Raw genomic sequence first — 20,760 nt, 5'->3', positions numbered from 1 at the left:
ATATATAATGCATTGTATAGATATAGATATATTCATATTTAAATATGAATGAACACATTCATATTTAATGAATGTTTTTGGCCGAATCACAGCGGCTACTCGTGTGATTACTTGTATATTATATACTTGTGTGTATTCTAATTTTTTGTTGTTGTAATTTTTCAGATAGGGCTGCAACTGATTTCCTTCACCATTAAAAATAGACTGAAGAAACTGATCAGACTGGGAATCTGTAGCATGTAATTTGTAGCTTAAGTTAAAAGTGGTGTTTGAAGATTGTTTGAGGACTTTAGTTTCACTTGCCTTTATATCATGGAAAGAAAGTTTTAGCAAGTGGCGGTCTATCTTTTATCTGTAACTTGTGCCTCCAGCCTCTGTCATTTAAGAAGTTTGTTTATGTGTGTGTGTATTTCTCATGGAGGTCCGTACTGTTCTTTGTCATTTAGATAACCACTTCCTGACAACTGGAAACGAAAATCTATTTATAGATTTCCGTGTCCTAATTTCACTCATTTTGTTCTTCAGAACTATTTTTGCTACATGGTTTTATTTATTCTCCCCCGCACAGTGTTACTTCCTGCCACATACTATAGGCCCACGTATTAGGTGAGGTTTGTTAATAGTTCAGCAATGTCACTTGAATGAAAAAGGACCTGTATATCATCAGCAGTCTTTTTTGTTTTCTTTGGTATAATCTGAACATGTTGTTAAGTTTTCTGTTTTTATTCCTTTTAATGATACGTACAGTGGACTCCAAAAGTAGGTTACTTACTAGTGGAAATGCTTCTATTTTGAATCCTTTTGTAATTTAATACAATTTGTCATTGCACATGACCAACTAAGTTAACACATTTCAGAAAGTCTCTAATGACCTTTTGAACTTTTGTGTCCATCCTGACGACCATGTTCTCCAGCATGATAAAGCATCTCCTATAAAGAGACCTACAAATATTTCTCATTAATTTTACATCATAACATAACAACAGTTTTTAGTTTCCACAATCATTTTCATGTTTTAATAAAACAAAATCCCACATTTTCAATGGAAGTTTGGACCCCACTGTTTGACAAACAGTATTTGTAATTTTTAGACATTACTTGTTGTCACAGTGTTCCTGTGATGTCACCCATCAGTTCAAGTGAGTTTTATGCAAAAAACCACACATGGAAATGAGTGTGGACAGGGACATCTGGCACACAAATATGATTATGCAATCCAATGGGGGAACACATGCAAGGCATAATGCAAATATTTAGAGAAGACCTTCTTTTGTTTAAGTTTGTTTAGCAGAATTTTGCATTTTATATTTTATTGAGAAGGGTTACATTTGCCTTAGATGTACTTAAGTCCTACTTAAGTGGGTTAAGTAACACAACTAATTGCATTTAATGTAAACTATAATACATATCATTTAATTGTAAATAACATGCAATTAAAGGATAGTTCACCCAAAAGTGAAAATTCTGTCATCATTTGCTCACCCTCAAATTGTTCCCAACCTTCATGAATTTCTTTCTTTGGCTGAACACAAAAGAAGATATTTTGAACATTGTCAGTAACCAAACAGTTGAAGGGCCCCATACTATGGAAGTCAATGGGACCCATCAACTATTTTACCCATATTCTTCAAAATATCTTCTTTTGTGTTCAGCAGAAGAGAAAAAATCATAGAAGTTTAGAACAACTTGAGTGTGAGTACATGATGACAGAATATTTTCTCTTTTGGGTGAACTATCCTAGGTGTAAGAAAAATTCAGTTTGCACTTAAGTATCTTCCTTTTAAATACAGTATATTATTTCGTAAGTAACTTTTTTACAAGAGCATGGGTTTGAGGCCATTTGAGGACATAAAGTTTTGCTTTTTTTATATTATTGTTATTGTGAAAAGTGTTATTTACATTTTACAAATAATTTACACTTTACAAATTTACAAATTACAATTTTACAACAAATTTACAAATAAATTTAAATTGAATTTAGGCCCACAAATATAACTTTTTTTCTGTAATAGTGGGTAGAGCAAAGTACTTTATTTTTTCTTTTACAACAAATTTACAAATACATTTAAATTGAATATAAGCCCATACAGTACACATAACCTTAATGTAATATTAATTAATACTAATAATTCAGTATTTTTCAGTTGATATTTTAATTATTTGCTTTGGCCTTAGTATAATAACAATAAAAATAATATATTTTTTGCATAATATTATACTTTTCTCATATAGTATACATTGGTCTTTATACAAGCAAATACATAGCTGCCTTTATATTTTAGGAAGAATTTCATATACTTATATATTTTTTCTGATGAATGTGTCTGTCTCTGGGAAAATGTTCCTGGCCTCCTCAGTGCTGTGTGATGTTTCATCCAATCAGGGATCTTTTCCAGTAATAGTTTGTTAAAACAGAATTGATTCGTTTTCCTTCACACTTTTCTGAAATAAGAGCCAAGATGTGATCCAACCGAATACCAGCACCATTTGCCAACAGCCTGCAACCTAATAAGCGTGTCAAGACCGGTGAAAGCACACCACTGTAAACAGAACCCTACAAATGCCCAGACATGCACATGTACAGACAGTTAGATAAAAACTTGATGAGTAATATGATTATTTATTATTCAACAGCAGAAAGTTTTGTTTACATAAGCAAGTCATGAAAATTGCCATAAATTATAATTATCATAAATCATCTGGATGTACTATAAACTTGGAATGAACTGTGTAGAAAAGCAGAAGTTGAATGCTGAGTTTAATTATGTAGAAAGGTTAATTGTGTGTCTCTTCCTGCAGACCCGTGTTTGATAGTCATCCCTCCGTGTATGAACGAAGCCGACCGCTTCAGTTTAGAGGCACTTCGGCACATTCACAAGCAGCTAGATGATGACAACGATGGAGGAATTGAAGTGAATGAGAGTGTGGAGGTGAGCATATAACATTTAGACTTGGAAAATTGTGTTTGCTTAATTGTTGCCTCTCATTTAATACAATAATACATTTGTTGGAGTGAGGAGGGGGCATGCATGCATTTTGTGAGGGGTTGGGGGGCTTAAAAGCAGGCTAGTGAAGCTTAAACCTACCAGGGACCTCAAAGGGCAAAGTTGACATTGATTCTTGCCTGCAAGAAGAGACCAGTGACATATGAGTACTTCTCCCATAGGGCTATTATTACTGTGTGTGTGTTAGTGTTTACAAGATGAAAAATCCATGCATTATTCGTATAGGATTTGTATATAATTTGCTTGAGAGATGTTAAAGCTTTATGTCACGTGCATATGTCACACATGCATATGCATGTCTTCCTAAACGTGATCTAAACATGCACCACATTCTGTGCTAGTTAAATATAATCTTGACTTTTACATGATTTATGTGACCTCTGCATGCTCCATTTTGTTTTACAGAAACAGTGTTTAGATGTATTATTGTTCTAACAAAAGAAAATTATTTGTTCCAATAAATGAATCCACAATCATGAATATTTATGTGGAATTATAAGATTTCATGGATGTTTTTTAATAACACTTTACAATAAGGTTCATTTAAATTACCAGGTTATCATGAACTTACAATGAACATTTTACAGCATTTATTAATCTAAGGTAATGTTAATTTATAAGTATACTATTATTCATTGTTAATACATGTTTGTTCATAATACATTAAAGGGTTAGTTCACCCAAAAATGAGAATTGTGTCATTAATGACTCACCATCATGTCGTTCTAAACCTGTAAGACCTTCGTTCATCTTCGGAACACAAATTAAGATATTTTTGATGAAATCTGAGAGCTTTCTGTCCCTCCATAGACATATACACAACTGACACTTTGACGCTTCAAAAAGTTAATAAAGAGATCGTAAAACTAATCCATACTAATTGAGCGATGTAGTCCAAATTTTCTGAAGAGACACGATCGCTTTGTATGATGAACAGACTGAATCTAGGCTTTTATTCACATATAAACATTCATCAACTCACACATCAGTTGTGGAAAAAGGGATTCGTGTCACCATTGGGACCTGAATTAAGGTGCCCATGAGGTAACAAGCTTATAAATCATACAGAATGAGTTTTTTTGAAAGTGTAAAAATGCAGAAAGTTTTCTGTTATGTGTAGGTTTAGGGTTAGGGAATAGAATATACAGTTTGTACAGTATAAAAATCATTATGTCTATGGTATGTCCCCATAAAACATGAAAACTGACACTACTCAAAAGTGTAAATCCAAAAGTCTCACTGCCCTACTGTAACCCTACTCTAATTCTCTTCTGGTTTGTCCACACCTAACATATACAGACGTCACCAGTGGCCCTCACCATTTCCTTCAGGTTCGCTCACAACCACAAGATTATAAGAATCGCTTTAGTTTCCTGTTTTTTGTCTGTTCAGCTGTTTTTAATTTTAAGTGGGACTGTTTGTATATATGCGTGTGGTTGGTGAGGACATGATGTGTGTTTTGAGGATTGTTTCTGGTCATGGCAGGTGCTTCTGGGCTCAAGAACTGTTTCGAGAAGAGGCCCAAGAATTTCTCCTCCTTACAGCCACTGAAAGTTGGTGTCCTCTTTCAGGACACAGCAGATTTCTGAGTGTGTGTGTGTGTGAGAGTGAGTGAGAGAGAGAGAGAGAGAGAGAGTCACTAAATAAGCCTACACGACTTTAAAGATGTCACGCCCCTCGTTTGTTGGTTATGAGTATCTGATTTTCATAACCCTTATTTTTTTATTCGGGACCCGGAGACCCTGAGAAGATTTTCATTTTCCCGAAAATGTTGTTATACCTGTGGTGTTCCCAGTCAAAAATGACCGGCCTGCAAAAATGGCTTATAAATCTCTTGTTGGATTCATTCTTTTTGTCAGCTTGTTTTCTTTCAATTAGGACAGGTTTTGTATGTATTTTTGGAACTGATTGAACTTAGGCCTCATTGAGCTTATGTGTTCAGTTTTTCAGTGAAAAAAGCAGTATTTGTGGATAATTTTCTCAATAATCAATAAAATATGATAAAATGCACCTTTTTATCACACTAGTGTGCTTAAATGTTTAACCAGGAAATTTGTTTTGAAATGCTTTTATCTTGTACAAAAATGGCAGAAGATAAAGTCACACTTGTGGTGTTCCCAGTCAAAAATGACCAGCCTACAAAAAAAAATATATATATTATTTATATTTATATATATATATTCGTTATGCTATATTATCACCAAATATTGGACTCAATATTTTTGTCAACTTGATTTCTTTCAGTTAGGTCAGGTTTTGTATTTATTTTTGAAACTGACTGATTGTAGACCTCATTGATCTGAGCTTATATTGGTCAAAAATGACCATCCATTGAAAATAAAAGGGGGAGATAAAAAATAATTCAGTTCAGTTCACATTTATTTGTATAGCTCTTTTCACGATACATATCGTTTCAAAGCAGCTTTACAGAGAATGCATGTCAACATTATAACTTAGAGAATCTGGTATCGAAGGGGACTGTCCAATTTATGTGGTTTCAGAAATGTACATATAATCATGCAGTTAGCTAACAAAGCAATAATTTAGGCAATTTAATTTACAATCACTGTTAGCAGTTTAATTGAACGTAGAATTGAGCTCCTGGAAATAACGAATTATATATTATTAGGATATATAGAAATAGAAAATAAGAGAAACATTTATTGTTCACAAGCATGTTCATCATGGTCTCATATGTACATGAGTGCTTGCAAAGATAAAGGCCTTGGACCTGTCCATGTGTGGATATATGCACACACGTTCATGTACACAAACAAATTATTTTATTACAGGCTTTCTTTTTTCACATAGATGAATTTTATCCTCAGGTCAGATCAATGAGGTCTACGATCAATCAGTTTCAAAAATATATACAAAACCTGTCCTAATTGAAAGAAAACAAGTTGACCAAAAGTTTGAATCCAATATTTGTTGATAATATAGTATACCAAGAGATTTATAAACTTTTTTTTTTTTTTGTAGGCCGGTCATTTTTGACCAGGAACACCAAGGCCCGGTTTCACAGACAGGGCTTAGACTAAGCCAGGATTAAGCCTTAGTTCAATTAGGCCATTTAAGTAGCTTTTATAAACGTACCCTAGAAAAAACATTACTGGTGTGCTTGAGATCTTGAGACAAAACAATGGCCCTGACATATTTTAAGATATGTTCAGTGCAAGTTGCTTTCAGTTAAAATGGCTACAATGTGCAGTTTAGTCTAGGACTAGCTTAATCCTTGTCTGTCAAACCAGGGGTATGGATGTTACAGGGTTATCAACACAGTGTTAGGGATAAGGACATTTTGCATCATGTACTGTATGTGCAGCACACAAATAAGCAGAACCACAGAGAGATACACAGTTTACACAGACCTGACCACAGAGAGCTTCACACTAATCTAGTATGCTTGTAATCTAGTATGTATTCTTCTGGTCATCTTTTATTGCATTGCAGCACTGCAAATGTTGTTGGCTCATTATGATTAATCACTTGGGTTTTTCCTTATTTGAAAGTCGCTTTGGTTAAAACCATCTGAAAAATGAATTAATGCAATGGACTCAATATTCAAGTGTGATGTTTCTCTCGTGTCTTTTTTGCATTAAAAATATTTGCATGATATTAAAAGATCATTTTGAAACCTTTAAAGCCTCTGATAGAGTCGCTTGCACCCTGAAGCCAAATAAAACATGATATGGCATGAACTAATTCACAAGAAGTCATTTTCCTATGCTCTGTAATGTCAGTAATGTTATCTTATTGTTCTTCTGCAGTTTATAATAGAGGACATGAAACAGCAGCAGACCAATAAACACAGTAATCTTCACAGAGAGGACCAGCACATCACGGTGGAGGAGCTGTGGAGGGGCTGGAAAATATCAGAAGGTAAAGAGCGATGGATAGAGAAAACATGGGCTGGGTGGTAGATACAGCCTTGAGTGACAGAAAAAAAATGTGTCCACTGGTAGAGGTTTTGCTTTCCTGTTTATACCCTGGCTGGACATGTGAGAGCAAAAACATGGAATAATTTGAAAATCCTGTGCAGGATGTGTCCCAAACTAATCAAGACAAGAAAGGACTTTTTAACATATTAATATCCCAACTTGCTGCATCATAATAGTATTTAGTTGATGTTAAAGTTAATAAAACTTTTAAAAATTATAAAAAACAAAATTTCAGCATACAAACACACACACAATTTGTGATGTTTTTTGAGTCTGGTTTCTTTTTAGTTCCAGTATGAAATATAATAGTTGAGTCATTATATTAACTATTAAGTATAACTAAGTAATAACTAAGTAATTCATTGTCATGAGTGGCCATCTGACCATCTCCCTGAACAACACCTGTGCAGGTTCACCATGTTCTCTTGATGTCAACTACAAGTTGAGAGAACATACTGTACAGTGGGGTCCTAAAATCTAAGGCCGCTAGAGAAAACTCTTCTATTTTGCATTTTAAGGCAATTGTTTTCATTACAAATTATCTTATCATCATAAGAATTTGAGGGAATATGTCTAGTCAGATGTAAATTGAAACCATAGTATGTAGGCTAGTTGACACAGGTTTTTCTGTGGGTACAGGGAGTGCATTAAGAGTGTGTTCAAGCTTGGCAGGTTTGGTTTGATTAAAGGGGTCATGAACTGCATTGTTTTATAATGTTTTCTGGGGTGCACTTATAATGTTAGTATGCTTTTTACATCCAAAATTATCATAAAAGGCATTTTTCCTACCCTGATTTTATCCTTCTGGTTTGAACGCTCTGTTTTAAGGGGCGTGTCTGCTGTGAGACTTCAGTGTAAACGCCCACTGCTGTGATTGGCTAACATATTTCCATTTGAAATAGCTACGTCTCGAAAACTTTTAGCACTTTTTTACCATTACAGCTCTCAAGGTTAACTAATCGTGAAAAGTGTTGCATTACATTTAGATCTATGGCATGAAAGGTTGCAGAGATGAACACTGTGTAGCCGATCACAGATTGCAACTCAATTTCTGCACACTAACAAATGCTTTCATCTTCACTAACAGTGCAAATGCAATATAACTAAAAGGTTCGTTGAATAAAACGGGAGTTTTGCACGTGTGTGTCACGATAAACTCGCGCTGTTTGATTGACAGCTTCAGCGCGCGCTGCTCCAACGATTGCAAAGGGAGCTTTATTTGATCGCTTTCTTTATATAATTTAATCACCATTAAATAACAGATTATTTGCATCTTTATAAGAGAAACAATGCAAGTTGACCGTTTAGTCACTGGTTTGATTTACTGACACACAGACAAAGAACATCTGACTGTACATGAATCATTACATATCAGATCAGGCATTAGATTTAACACAGTTACTTACATGTTGTTGCATTACTGTCGAATCCAGGCACTGCACAATATTTTGTAATCCTCAATGGCATGTTTATTGTTTGGTAGCTCGATCTGGTTTAGCACCATATAGGCCTATGTTACTTAGGCTACCTATTCTATTGCATGTCATGTGCGAATCGGTGGGCGGGGCTAAACAGGCAGTGATGAAGTAGGCGTTGATCTTCTTCTGCGGAGGCGGTGCTTGCTGCCCTTTGATGTCATAGATCCCCACTTTGTAAATCCTGTCGTTTGCTGGGTCTGGTGTCAATTAAAGCTTTTATTGGACTAACAAGGAAGTTTTCAGCTCTGAAACTTACAGCAGTGTTTCTCAACTCCAGTCCTCGGGACCCACTGCTCTGTACATTTTGTATGTATCCCTTATTTAACACACCTGATTTAGATCATCAGCTCATTAGGAGAGTCTGCATCAACTGAATTGAGTGTGTCATATAAGAGAGACATACAAAATGTGCAGAGCAGTGGGTCCCGAGGACTGGAGTTGAGAACCACTGACTTACAGGATATTCTTATAGTATGATGACCTCTTATATGTCAAAAACTCAAGGAAGATTTGATTTCTCAGTTCATCACCCCTTTAAAACAAACTCTGGTGCGATTGCCAACTGAACCCTGGGGCTGGATTCATGAAAATCTTCTTAAGAAAATTCTTAAGATAAATTCTAAGAAGTTCTGAAGAATGTTCCTAGGTGTACTTCTTGAAAAATTCCTAAGAAGTTCTCAAATATTTTCTTAAGAAGAAAATGACTGCCTTTCTTGTTACTTTTTGTGCTGCCTGCATGTAGGCTACCATAGATATCATAATAAGCGCAGACTATTTTGGAGTTAATCAGACAGTGTTGTGTTTTTAATGCACTGCGTCAAGTTAAAATGTCACCACATTTTCAGGTGTTCTCGTTCCTCTTCCAAACGAACTCTGGTGTGGTTTGACTCAAATTCAGTGTTTTGACCGGTCTGCATGTTTCATAAGCAGCTTGTGAGTTCTCACCTGGTAAAAATACCACCATGTACAATGAGTGCATTTACACTAAGCACACAATGTTGCTTTGGATGTTCTGTAAGGTCCAGCCTGGTCTCATTGTTAATAGGTATTAATACGTAACTTTCAAAGACACAAAACGTACATTTTTGTACATTTAGAAAGGTGCTGAAACGTACAATATTGACGCATTTATAGCACTAAAACATAAAAATACTTGCGTAAATTAAATTCAAAACATTTACTTATCTTTAATGTCATAAAGATATATGTATAATTTCCCTTTTATTGTTTTGTAGATAAATGTAAGATCCCTAAACCCCATCCCAAACCTAAACATAACATAACCCATATTATTCTGAATGTTAAAGGAATAAAATATACATTTATATACATGAGTTCATCAATAAAACTGTCATTAATGGGGTCATTTAGATTCATTACTTACATCTGTTTATTGTTTATTTTGAATATTGCTCTTCTTTATAATTGGTTTATTATTACAGTTTTGTATTGTTTAAAGCTCTTAAGGGTTATTTAGTAGATTCTTTGAGCTATCTGATGGGAATTCCCATTTCAATCTTTTAGGAGAGTGGAGGAGATACAATGGGTTGGTTATTGATAGTGGCTTTCATTGTTTTGATGCACATTTTTAGTTATTTTGTATAGGAAAGAAAAGTCTGTGCTGTACATGGCATTTTGTGAATATATATATATATATATATATATATATATATATATATTGTACAGTTTACTGACCAATTTATATGCATATAGACCCCCTGCCCTCACACTTACCGCAGTAAAAGCACCTGCTGGAGTTGACGCTTATCCGTCAGCACAATTGGCACCTCACTGTTACTGTTCATTATCCCTTTAATGGATACAGCACTTGAGCTGCATTAACTCACACAAGATTGTGTCAGACCTGCTGTTCAGGCTGCTGTTCTCCAGCATGGTTTGAGATGATCCACAGAGCATCTTGAGCTTCAATGGAAGACCATTTGACCATCTGTACAAAGAGCACAATCAGTAACCTAGAAAAAGTGCCGAATCGGAAATATTTTTTCTTCATTCTTCATGACTTTTAAAAGTTTCAATTGGATTTTGATTGACGTTGTAGTCTCAGACATTTGAACCCTTTGTTGAATCCCTATTTGTTGAAGTTTTGTGTTCAAAACATTACAAATCTGTTTTTAAAATATGCGTTTTTCTTCTCACCACTCTCTTTGCTCTCAGTGCACAACTGGACACTGGAGGATGCAATTCAATGGCTGAAGGAGTCAGTGGAGCTTCCTCAGTATGAAAGAAACTTCAGAGAATTTAAAGTAGATGGCAACACGTTACCTCGGTAAATATGCATGCACTTTTTTCTTTCTGTCATGGGCTCTCCAGTGACTTGTATTGTTTTGATACTGAGTCATAACAACTTTTCTACTCCTAATCCTAACACAGTCTCTCAACAATTATTATTTTTTATTTATGCATTATTTAGTGGGATTTTTAAGCTACATTTACTGTGACAGAACCTAATAGAGAACTGAAACTAGAGTTGAAACTAGTAGAAAATAAAAGTATCTTAAAAGACATATACATGACGTAATCACATAACTTTTTTGATGTTAATGCAAATTACATTCTAATACCAAAAATACATTTATTTATAGTCAAAGTTATTGCAGATGACATATTTTCAAAAACAGTCACAGTAATAGTATGAATTGTAGCTGAAATATAGCTATTGATGCATGATGTCCACTATAGTGGACAGATGATTAATCAGAATTTTCTCCCAATTTAAAATCAATACTTGGAAAATGTAACTGTGATATGACTCATTAGACATTGCTTGATGCTAAACCATTTTTTAACCTAAGAGTCTCATAGGATAGAAGGAATGGATAGATATTCCGGAGCAACTTGGCATTTCTGACTGGCCATCGGCCATCATGGTTTAGAGGGGGAAAAAAAACGACATACAGCAGCTGGCCACTTGGTGGCAATGTATAGGATGATGCACTAAGGTCAACTGTAGAGGTTAATGTGCAGTTATGCCATCAAGAAAATGCTTTTTGAATAGCTGTCCACTATAGTGACCTCTATGCATGAAAGGGTTAATCTCAACATTTGCTAAAACAAAAAAGGTCAAAAGTTTTACCTGTTAACATTAGATAATGCACTGTGAACTAACATGAACATTTGTATTAGCTAATAAGGGTAATAATAAATGAAAAAAAAAAAAAAAAAAAATGCTCATTGTTCATGTTAATTAATACAGTATAATGTTAAAAATGAGACCTTATTGTAAAGTGTTACCGCTAAAAGTAAAAAAGAGCCTATTAAGAATTTATGTATTTCACATTAATTATTATTAGTTTCTAAATGCTGATACACCAATAAAAAAAATCACCAAATGTGAGATTTAACAGCAATGCTTCCCCCTAGTGGTGATGATGTGCCAGTGCACAGACAGTGGAGACGTGCATGAGCGTGGGGGGTAAAGAAAGGTTTATGGTGTTGAGTTTCCCCTCAAGGCTGCTTCTCCATGACTCATGAAATGATGTCACAGCAGCAGATCACCTTTCACCAGCAGCTATGCCCAGTATGTGTGTGGCAGCACATGTGATCTTTCAGCTATATAGTACTCGCTTCTTAAAATTAGTCCTTTGAGCTTGAACTTGCCATTCATACACACACATACAGTCACATAAACTGTGCCCACCCCCACCCACCCATACATACCAGTTCATTTCACGCAATAGGATAGTTTTGCACTTACAGGGATTTGTTTTTCATTCCTAAGATTTCATATGCATTTGATCCTTTATTAGATTTATTAGGTAGCACTTTATTTTGATGGATTCTTTTGACTATAATAATGTTGCACCTACATGTCAACTAACACTCATTGGAGTATTAGTAGACTGTCTGCTTAATATCTGCTAACACTTTATTTTGATGCTCCCCCAACAGACATTCTCCTGACTATAAATAACTTTGCAACTACATGTCAGCTTGTTCTACTACCCCGAACCCCTTATTCTACTAACCCCTTCCCCAATCAGTCTACTAATACTCTAATGAGAGTTAATTGACATGTAGGTCTACATTACTTATTGTTGACCACAAAAATTAAGTATAACAATTTATTGGATGTCCTTATGTTGATTTGCACTATACATTTCAAAATATCGTTTGTGTGAGGAATCACAAACTATGATTCTTGTAAGTTGATTTTGTGTGATCTTGACTAACATTCTTACCCCTGACCTGTTTTGTTTTTCCTTTCTGTTACAGAATAGCGGCCAACGAACCATCGTTTATGTCAATGCAGCTAAAGATATTAGACCAACGACATAAACAGAAATTAAATCTAAAAGCATTGGACGCAGTGCTTTTTGGACCTCCGCTACGTAAGTGCATTCACATAAGCTGCATTAAGACATTAATTGTTTATTTAAAAGGATAGTTCGGCCCAGCGTTTATGTTGTTCCAAAACCATATGACTTTGCTTCCTTGTGACACAAATCATGTAGTACTCACTGTTTTCAATGCAGTTCAGATGAATGGGAATGGAAGCTTTTAAGGTTCAAAAAGCACCACAAGTATCAAAATCCATATGACTACGTTAACATTCAAAGGTTTAGGGTCAGTACAGTGTTTTGCTTTGGAAAGAATTTAGTATTTTGCTAAACACAAAAGGAGATATTTTGAAGAATGTTCCCATTGATTTTCATACAATGGAAGTCGATGGTAACTGCAACTGTTTAATTTCTAACTAAACAGGAATGACATGAGGGTGAGTAAATGATGAGATAATTTTCAGTCACAGCTCACTCAAGTACTGCAAAGTTTTGTTAGTTTCTTATACAAAACTATTGTATGTTTAAAAAGCATTCTTTTCCTCTCTTCTTCCTCTAGGTCCACACCATCACTGGCTGAAGGACTTTATTTTGATGATTTCAATCATCATTGGCGTTGGGGGCTGCTGGTTTGCATACATACAGAACAAATCGTCTAAAGTTCACATCTCCCAGATGATGAAAGATTTGGAGAGTCTACAGCATGCTGAGCTGAGCCTGATAGAGCTACAGAGCCGGTGAGCAAATAACAGACAGTGAGAGAGAGACTGGGCCTGTTTGAATAAGACCATAGGATATTCTGTCTTATTCTATCATCTGTTTAACATCACATTTCATTTCTTGTTATGAGAAGGCTCATTAAGCTCTTCTATACGTAGCCTCCAGGGAATAGTTCATCCTAAAAAGGAAATTCTGTCATCATTTACTCACCCTCATTTCATTCCAGATCCACATGAGTTTTTTTTTTTCTTTCTTTTTTTCTGTGGAACACAAAAGAGGAGACTAGCAAGATCTAAGAGACTAATGATGTTGTGATGTCAAAGCAACGAGACCCGTTGTCATTGACGATTACATGTCAAGTATGGCATTACATTCATAATGTGATAAGAAATCTATAATCAAACTCATACAAAGCTATCATATGACTATTTATGATATTATGAAGCTTCACAGCCTATATCACTTCCATTATATGGAAAAGAGTGTATAGGATACTCTTTCTTTTATTTTCCACAGAAGAAATAAGTCATAGGTTTGGAACAACATGAGATTGAATAAATGTCAGAATATGATTATTATTATTAATAATATTTTTAAATTGCAACACAGCAGATTTCAGATGTGATATAAATTGCTCTGTGGTTTCATCAGGTTGGAAAAGGCTCAGGAGGAGAATCGGACAGTGGCCGTGGAGAAGCAAAACTTGGAGCAGAAGATGCGTGACGAGATCAACGGAGCAAAGAGAGAAGCTAGCAGACTGCGAGAGCTGCGAGAGGGGGCTGAATGTGAACTCAGCAGACTCAAGTACGCAGAGGAGGAACTAGTGCAGGTAGGAACCAATATAAATCACACAAAGGCTTTCATAGATATGAGTTGGTCTTTAGTGTGTTAAGCTAGACTTTATGCATATTGTAGTTTATTCTGGCAAAGAAATGTCCACCTACGCATTATTTTAATGATTTTGTATACATGGCCGTATGTAAATGTAAATGACTTTACATTTATACAGTACACTACTGTTCAGATGTTTTGGGTCAGTACGTGAATTTAATGTTTTTGAAAGAAGTCTCGAATGCTCACTAAGTCTGCATTTAGTTGATCAAAAATACAGTAAATTGTGAAATATTATTACAATTTTCTATTTGAATATATTTTAAAATGTAATTTATTCCTGTGATGACAAAGCTGAATTTTCAGCAGCCATTACTCCAGTCTTCAGTGCCACATGATCCTTCAGATTTTTTCCCCCAGGATTTCTAAAGAACAGCATTTATTATAAATAGTCAACTTTTTAACAATGTAAAAGTCATTACTGTAACCCCCCCCCCCCAAAAAAGAAAAAAAATCTTAAAGGAACATTCCACTTTTTTTGAAAATAGGCTCATTTTCCAACTCCCCTAGAGTTAAACAGTTGAGTTTTACCGTTTTCGAATCCATTCAGCCGATCAGCCAATCTGTGTAATATCATTGAGCCTGCTGCACCCATAGTACGGCAGCAAAGTTCCTTGATTATTACGCCGGAATGAGAGTATAGTTCCTAGCCATATCGGCCTAGAAAATCGCAACTTTTCATTTTCCGTCGGTCTTAGTACACGATGTAACTACAGAAGAGTCAAGTTTTAAATAGGGAAAATATCGAAATAGCGAGATGCTAACGGTCTAATCAGATTCAATGAACTATGCTAAGCTATGCTAAAAGTGCTACCGCCAGACCTGGAGATTGGCTGAATGGATTTGAAAACGGTAAAACTCAAGTATTTAACTCTAGGGAGGTTGGAAAATGAGTCTATTTTCAAAAAAAGTGGAGTGTTCCATTAATGACCCGAACTTTTGAATGGTAGGCCTATTGTAAGAAGTGAAATGAATGCTAATAAAAAATGAATGCTTCCAAAAAACAAACTGACCAATAATAGACCATTTTATGTAACAAAGAGGTCATGTGTATGTTGGCTTTGTGGTCAGAATTTCTCTCTGTCTAAAAGCAATACAATATGTAATAAATATGAGCTATGGACTTGATACAGTAATGATAAATCTATTTTTCAAGCTATTAAAATCACCTTGCAAAATTGATCTAAAATGTAATTAATTGAAATGCATCCAAAATGCATTAATTTCCTGCCGTTTACTATTGCTCGTCTGTTGCCTTACAACAGCCCCCTTCCTTAAAGGTGCCCTAGAACGTTCTTTCACAAGATGTAATATAAGTCTAAGGTGTCCCCTGAATTTGTCTGTGAAGTTTCAGCTCAAAATACCCCATAGATTTTTTTTAATTAATTTTTTTTAACTGCCTATTTTAGGGCATCATTAACCATGCACCGATTCAGGCTGCGGCCCCTTTAAATCTCGCGCTCCCTGCCCCCCGAGCTCTTGACTATAATACAGTGCATAAACAAAGTTCACACAGCTAACATAACCCTCAAATGGATCTTTACAAGATGTTCGTCATGCATGCTGCATGCATGCTTCGGTTCATGTGAGTAATGTATTTATTTGGATGTTTACATTTGATTCTGAATGAGTTTGAGGCTATGCTCTGTGGCTAACGGGCTAATGCTACACTGTTGGAGAGATTTATAAAGAATGAAGTTGTGTTTATGCATTATACAGACTGCAAGAGTTTAAAAATGAAAATAGCGACGGCTCTCTTGTCTCCGTGAATACAGTAAGAAACGATGGTAACTTTAACCACATTTAACAGTACATTAGCAACATGCTAACGGAACATTTAGAAAGACAATTTACAAATATCACTAAAAATATCATGATATCATGGATCATGTCAGTTATTATCGATCCATCTGCCATTTTTCGCTATTGTTCTTGCTTGCTTACCTAGTCTGATGATTCAGCTGTGCACAGATCCAGATGTCATGCCCTTGTGTAATGACTTGAACATGGGCTGGCATATGCAAATTTTGGGGGTGTACATATTAATGATCCCAATTGTTACATAACAATCGGTGTTATGTTGAGATTCGCCTGTTTTCCGGAGGTCTTTTAAACAAATGAGATTTACATACGAAGGAGGAAGCAATGGTGTTTGAAACTCATTGTATGTCTTTTCCATGTACTGAACTCTTGTTATTCAACTATGCCAAGGTAAATTCAATTTTTGATTCTAGGGCACCTTTAAATACACCACTAGATGGAGGCATAGTGGTATTTCAGTCATTCCACATTACAAATGATATATTACGAGTTCCACTTGTAATATATGTTTGAGTGTTTGTGTTTGTTGGGTATTTCCAGGTGCGAATGGCGCTGAAGAGAGCAGAGAAGGAGATGCAGTCAGATTGGTCGGTGCCTGAAGCCCTGCAGATGTGGCTACAGCTCACACATGAGGTGGAAGTGCAGTACTACAACATTAAAAAACAGAATGCAGAGATGCAGCTCATGGTCGCAAAGGACGAGGTGAGCGGTTTATGTTGTCACTTCGTGTTAAAACAGGAAGTGGTTGTTTTAAAGTTTCTGACCAAACAGTTATTAGTTCTTTCAGTTTATATAAGATGTACTTTGTACATCAACCATTATACATTAAAAGTGAAGTTTAATTTTCAGTTTCAAACTACCTAAACAGATATCTTTCTCTCTCAGCGACTAACAAAAATGAAGCTGAAACTTCTTTAATTTAGATTTTTAATGATGTGGTTAAATTACCTTTTAACTACATGGTTTGTTTTTCCGTTTGTTATTTGCTTCTGGAATGAGTCATCAGCAGTTAAACTAAAGCAATTAGCAGCCACTGCAGCAGGAGAGATGAGCTTGAGTTCAGTACAACCAACAAATGACTGGTGCATTTCCATGAAGTATCTTTATATTTTCATCACTTGTGTGTTTCTATGTTCATGTTGTGTGAATTTCAGGCAGAAAAGATAAAGAAGAAGAGGAACTCTGTGTTTGGTACCCTTCATGTTGCACACAGCTCATCACTGGATGAAGTAGACCACAAAATACTTGAGGCTAAGTAAGCACACTTTATACAAATGCAGTCACTTTACCAACCACCCACACAAAACGCTAATGGTTTCTCACATTACATGAAGGCTTATCAGTGTTTTTTCTTTTTAGAAAATCTCTGTCAGAGGTTACAGCTTGTTTGCGGGAACGTCTCCACCGCTGGCAGCAAATTGAGAAATTATGTGGCTTTCCAGTGGTTAATAACTCTGGGCTGCCCAGCCTCACCGCCTCACTGTACGCCGATCACAGCTGGGTGGTCATGCCGCGGGTGTCGGTGCCACCCTACCCGATCGCTGGCGGGGTGGACGATCTTGACGAGGACACACCACCAATCATTCCACAGTTCACTTGTAAGTTTTTCTCTTCAAGATCAAGATTGTGGGAAAATGTCACTTATTTTTGAACTAATGTATATGTTAAGGTACAACACAACATTCCAGAAACAAGCAATTTTCTGTCTACACTGAACTCATTCATATGCATTTAAGAAATATACAATATAGGGATGCACAGGATATTGGTTATCATATGGGTTAACACATGATATTAGAGATTTTGTAATTTATAAGTATCTACCGATATTGAATATGTAATTATGAATGCATTTCCCCTATTTTTACATTTAGAAAACCCTTTCAGTCATCTAATGCTTACTTAAGGTTAAACTTAATTATACTGTGCAATTAAATACTATATTAAATAAAGATAATAACATTAATAAATCTTTAATAAATCAGTTTTTTTTTCCATAAGGATGTGATGCCTAAATTGACTTGTAATATTTAAACAACTGATTTTTATTTTTATTTTACTGAGACATTAAATATTATAGTATTTTAAAATCAGCGATTTATCAGTTATCTGTCATAACATTTAATACGAGTACTAGATTATACAATATTATTCAATACCATTCAAGTTTGGGGTTGGTATGATTTGTTTTTTTTAAAGAAGTCTCTTATGCTCACCAAGGCTGCATTTATTTGATCAAAAATGCAGTAATTAAATAAAAATTTTCATTTTAGTTTTCTATCTGAAAATATTTTAACTGTAATTTATTCCTGTGATGGCAAAGCTGAATTCAGCATCATTACTCCAGTCTTCAGTGTCACACAATCTTTCTGTTATTTTGATTTGATGCTCAAGAAACATTTCTTATCATTATCAATGTTTTAAAACAGTTGAGCTGATTAATATGTTTTTGTGGCCTTTTCAACCTGTAGGTATCAGCCCAAATTGTAATATTGGTGCATCCCTAATACAATGTTTTGAAACATATTGTCATGTCTTAGTGAAGTCCATGTTTAAAATTTAATGTAGATGAGGAATGGGATTTTGGTTCAGTAAGATATCATAAAATCAAGTGACTGACAAAATGTAGTGTCTCTCTTTGCATGTGGTTGGGAAAGATACTTGGATTAACATAGAGTGTTTTTATTGCTTGTCACTTTGTAAGTGTTAGTGTGTCAGAATCTACAGTAGTGTGTTTGAAATGTTCCTTTATTATTTCAGCATTGGACTTTTCATTGGACAGTTCTTGTTTATTCATAAAGTACATTCTTTGTTATAATAAGCATACCATGAGAAAGTGCATAATGATATATTTGTCCTCACAGCTCCTTTGATTCGTCCTCCTCTGACCCGCAACAGCAGTGTTTGTCGTTCTCGCAGAAGTCTTCTGTCTCAGCCTTCGACCCTCTCTGCTGACCCTGACCTGTTGTCCATGGCCTCAGCCCCCCTGGTGTACAGACCTGAGGGAGATGATGATCACATCTTCTTCACTGTAGAAAGGAAGGGGTATGACATCTACAGCTTTTCTTTTTTTAACCTTTTTTCCTCATATCTCATTAGAATTTTATTTGATATACAAAACTTTCTTTTTAAAAATTCTGTACATTAATTTGTTAACTTATGTGATTTATGGCTGTGAATGTACACTACTGGTCAAAAAAGATTTTTTAATATTTTTGAAAGTCTCTTATGATCATCAAGGCTGCATTTATTTGATCAAAGATACAGTAAATCTGTAATATTGTGAAATAATATTTTAATGTAAAATAACTGTTTTCTATTTGAATATTTTTAATAATGTCATTTATTGTGATGCAAAGCTGAATTTTCAGCAGCCATTTTTCCAGTCTTCTCTGTCACATGATCCTTCAGAAATCATTTTAATATTCTGAGTTGTTGGATGAGTTACGAATGTTGAAAAAAGCTTTTGCTATACAAATAATACTGTTTTTGCTGTATTTCTGATCAAATAAATGGAGCATTGGAAAACATAAGATGCTTCTTTCAAAAACATTTTTAAAAAATGTAATTATTCCAAAATGTTTAGATTATTATGATGAATTTTGTGTTATTTTTTATGTTTCTGTTACACAGGGACCCCCAGGACACATGCTCAGATTCAGACTCTCTTAGTTCCTCTTTGGGCAGGAAGCAGTTCTCCGGTCAAAGTACATGTGTTACGGGCACGGATACCCCACCACGTAAAATTTCTCGTGAGGAACTTCTTCTCCTGGCTCAAGAGGCCCAGGCTGCAGCCATGGAGACCTTACCTCCCTCCACATCCTCCCCTTCATCTCTTGACTCCTCCTCAGTTCACAAGGGCTCTCCTGACCTTACCCGCCCTTCCGCCCTCCCAGAATCTCAAAGTTTAACCTTTCACCCTGGAACCAAAGCTGTGGCCTATAATGGCATTCTAGAAAAGTCATACAGCATGGGGCAGCTGCCCGCTGGTGGGACGCCTCCAGAGGGACATTACCCCTCGATTAGCTCACTCGACATAGAAAGCAAAGCTATCAAGGAGCCCAAGCAACTCCAAACCACCTCCTCCCAGGACTCTTGTGATAACGGAGAGAAAAAACGCTCCAAGATCAAGAGCTTGTTCAAGAAAAGCAAAAAGCTGTGAGGAACAGTAGAGAAGAAATGGAGAGAAAAAGAAGCCTTAAAACAAAATAAATGAGGGTGATGCTGTCAACCAGAAGCCAAAACATTTTTCAGTTTCTTTGTCCTTTTTTTTTTTTTTTTTTTTTTTTTTTAATTAAATGGAATGTAGCTCCATCTGGGTACAGTCCTAGGTTGGAAGCCTTTTTATGGTGATGTTTTTTTTTTTTTTTTTTTTTTTTTAGCCTCACACGTATGCCTTTGAAGGCCAGAAAATGTCATGTTAGCATTTTGCAGAACATGGCCTCTTCACAGTCTTCTGTTAGGTTTTTGTTTCCTATAAAGTGCACCCTAATTATGTCACCAGGAAGGGGTCAGGAAGTATACCAAAACAGTCCAACATTCTCTCTTTGAAGTTCCTAGAATAATTTGTTTTAAATGTATTGTGATCCACAAGTGAAAATTCTGT

General features: G+C 35.5%; 1 protein-coding gene across 5 annotated transcripts in view; it reads left to right on the top strand.

Moving 5' to 3' along the window:
* stim2b (stromal interaction molecule 2b) overlaps positions 1 to 20,398 on the top strand; it is a 53,737-nt gene extending 33,339 nt beyond the window's left edge. For all 5 annotated transcript variants that reach the window (XM_048185250.1, XM_048185249.1, XM_048185252.1 and 2 more), the window contains 11 exons: positions 2,800 to 2,930; positions 6,776 to 6,887; positions 10,600 to 10,711; positions 12,658 to 12,773; positions 13,282 to 13,459; positions 14,094 to 14,271; positions 16,695 to 16,856; positions 17,309 to 17,409; positions 17,514 to 17,752; positions 19,019 to 19,199; positions 19,788 to 20,398. In XM_048185250.1, the coding sequence (XP_048041207.1) occupies positions 2,800 to 2,930; positions 6,776 to 6,887; positions 10,600 to 10,711; positions 12,658 to 12,773; positions 13,282 to 13,459; positions 14,094 to 14,271; positions 16,695 to 16,856; positions 17,309 to 17,409; positions 17,514 to 17,752; positions 19,019 to 19,199; positions 19,788 to 20,316 (2,039 nt within the window). In that variant the 3' untranslated portion in view covers positions 20,317 to 20,398. The remainder of the gene's footprint in view (positions 1 to 2,799; positions 2,931 to 6,775; positions 6,888 to 10,599; positions 10,712 to 12,657; positions 12,774 to 13,281; positions 13,460 to 14,093; positions 14,272 to 16,694; positions 16,857 to 17,308; positions 17,410 to 17,513; positions 17,753 to 19,018; positions 19,200 to 19,787) is intronic.
* The last annotated feature ends 362 nt before the right edge of the window (positions 20,399 to 20,760 follow it).

The sequence above is a fragment of the Megalobrama amblycephala genome, linkage group LG3, assembly GCF_018812025.1.
Source record: "Megalobrama amblycephala isolate DHTTF-2021 linkage group LG3, ASM1881202v1, whole genome shotgun sequence".
NCBI classification, from domain to species: domain Eukaryota; kingdom Metazoa; phylum Chordata; class Actinopteri; order Cypriniformes; family Xenocyprididae; genus Megalobrama; species Megalobrama amblycephala.
The sequence above is the reverse complement of the archived record's forward strand: the minus strand, read 5'-3'. Positions and strand labels throughout refer to the sequence as shown.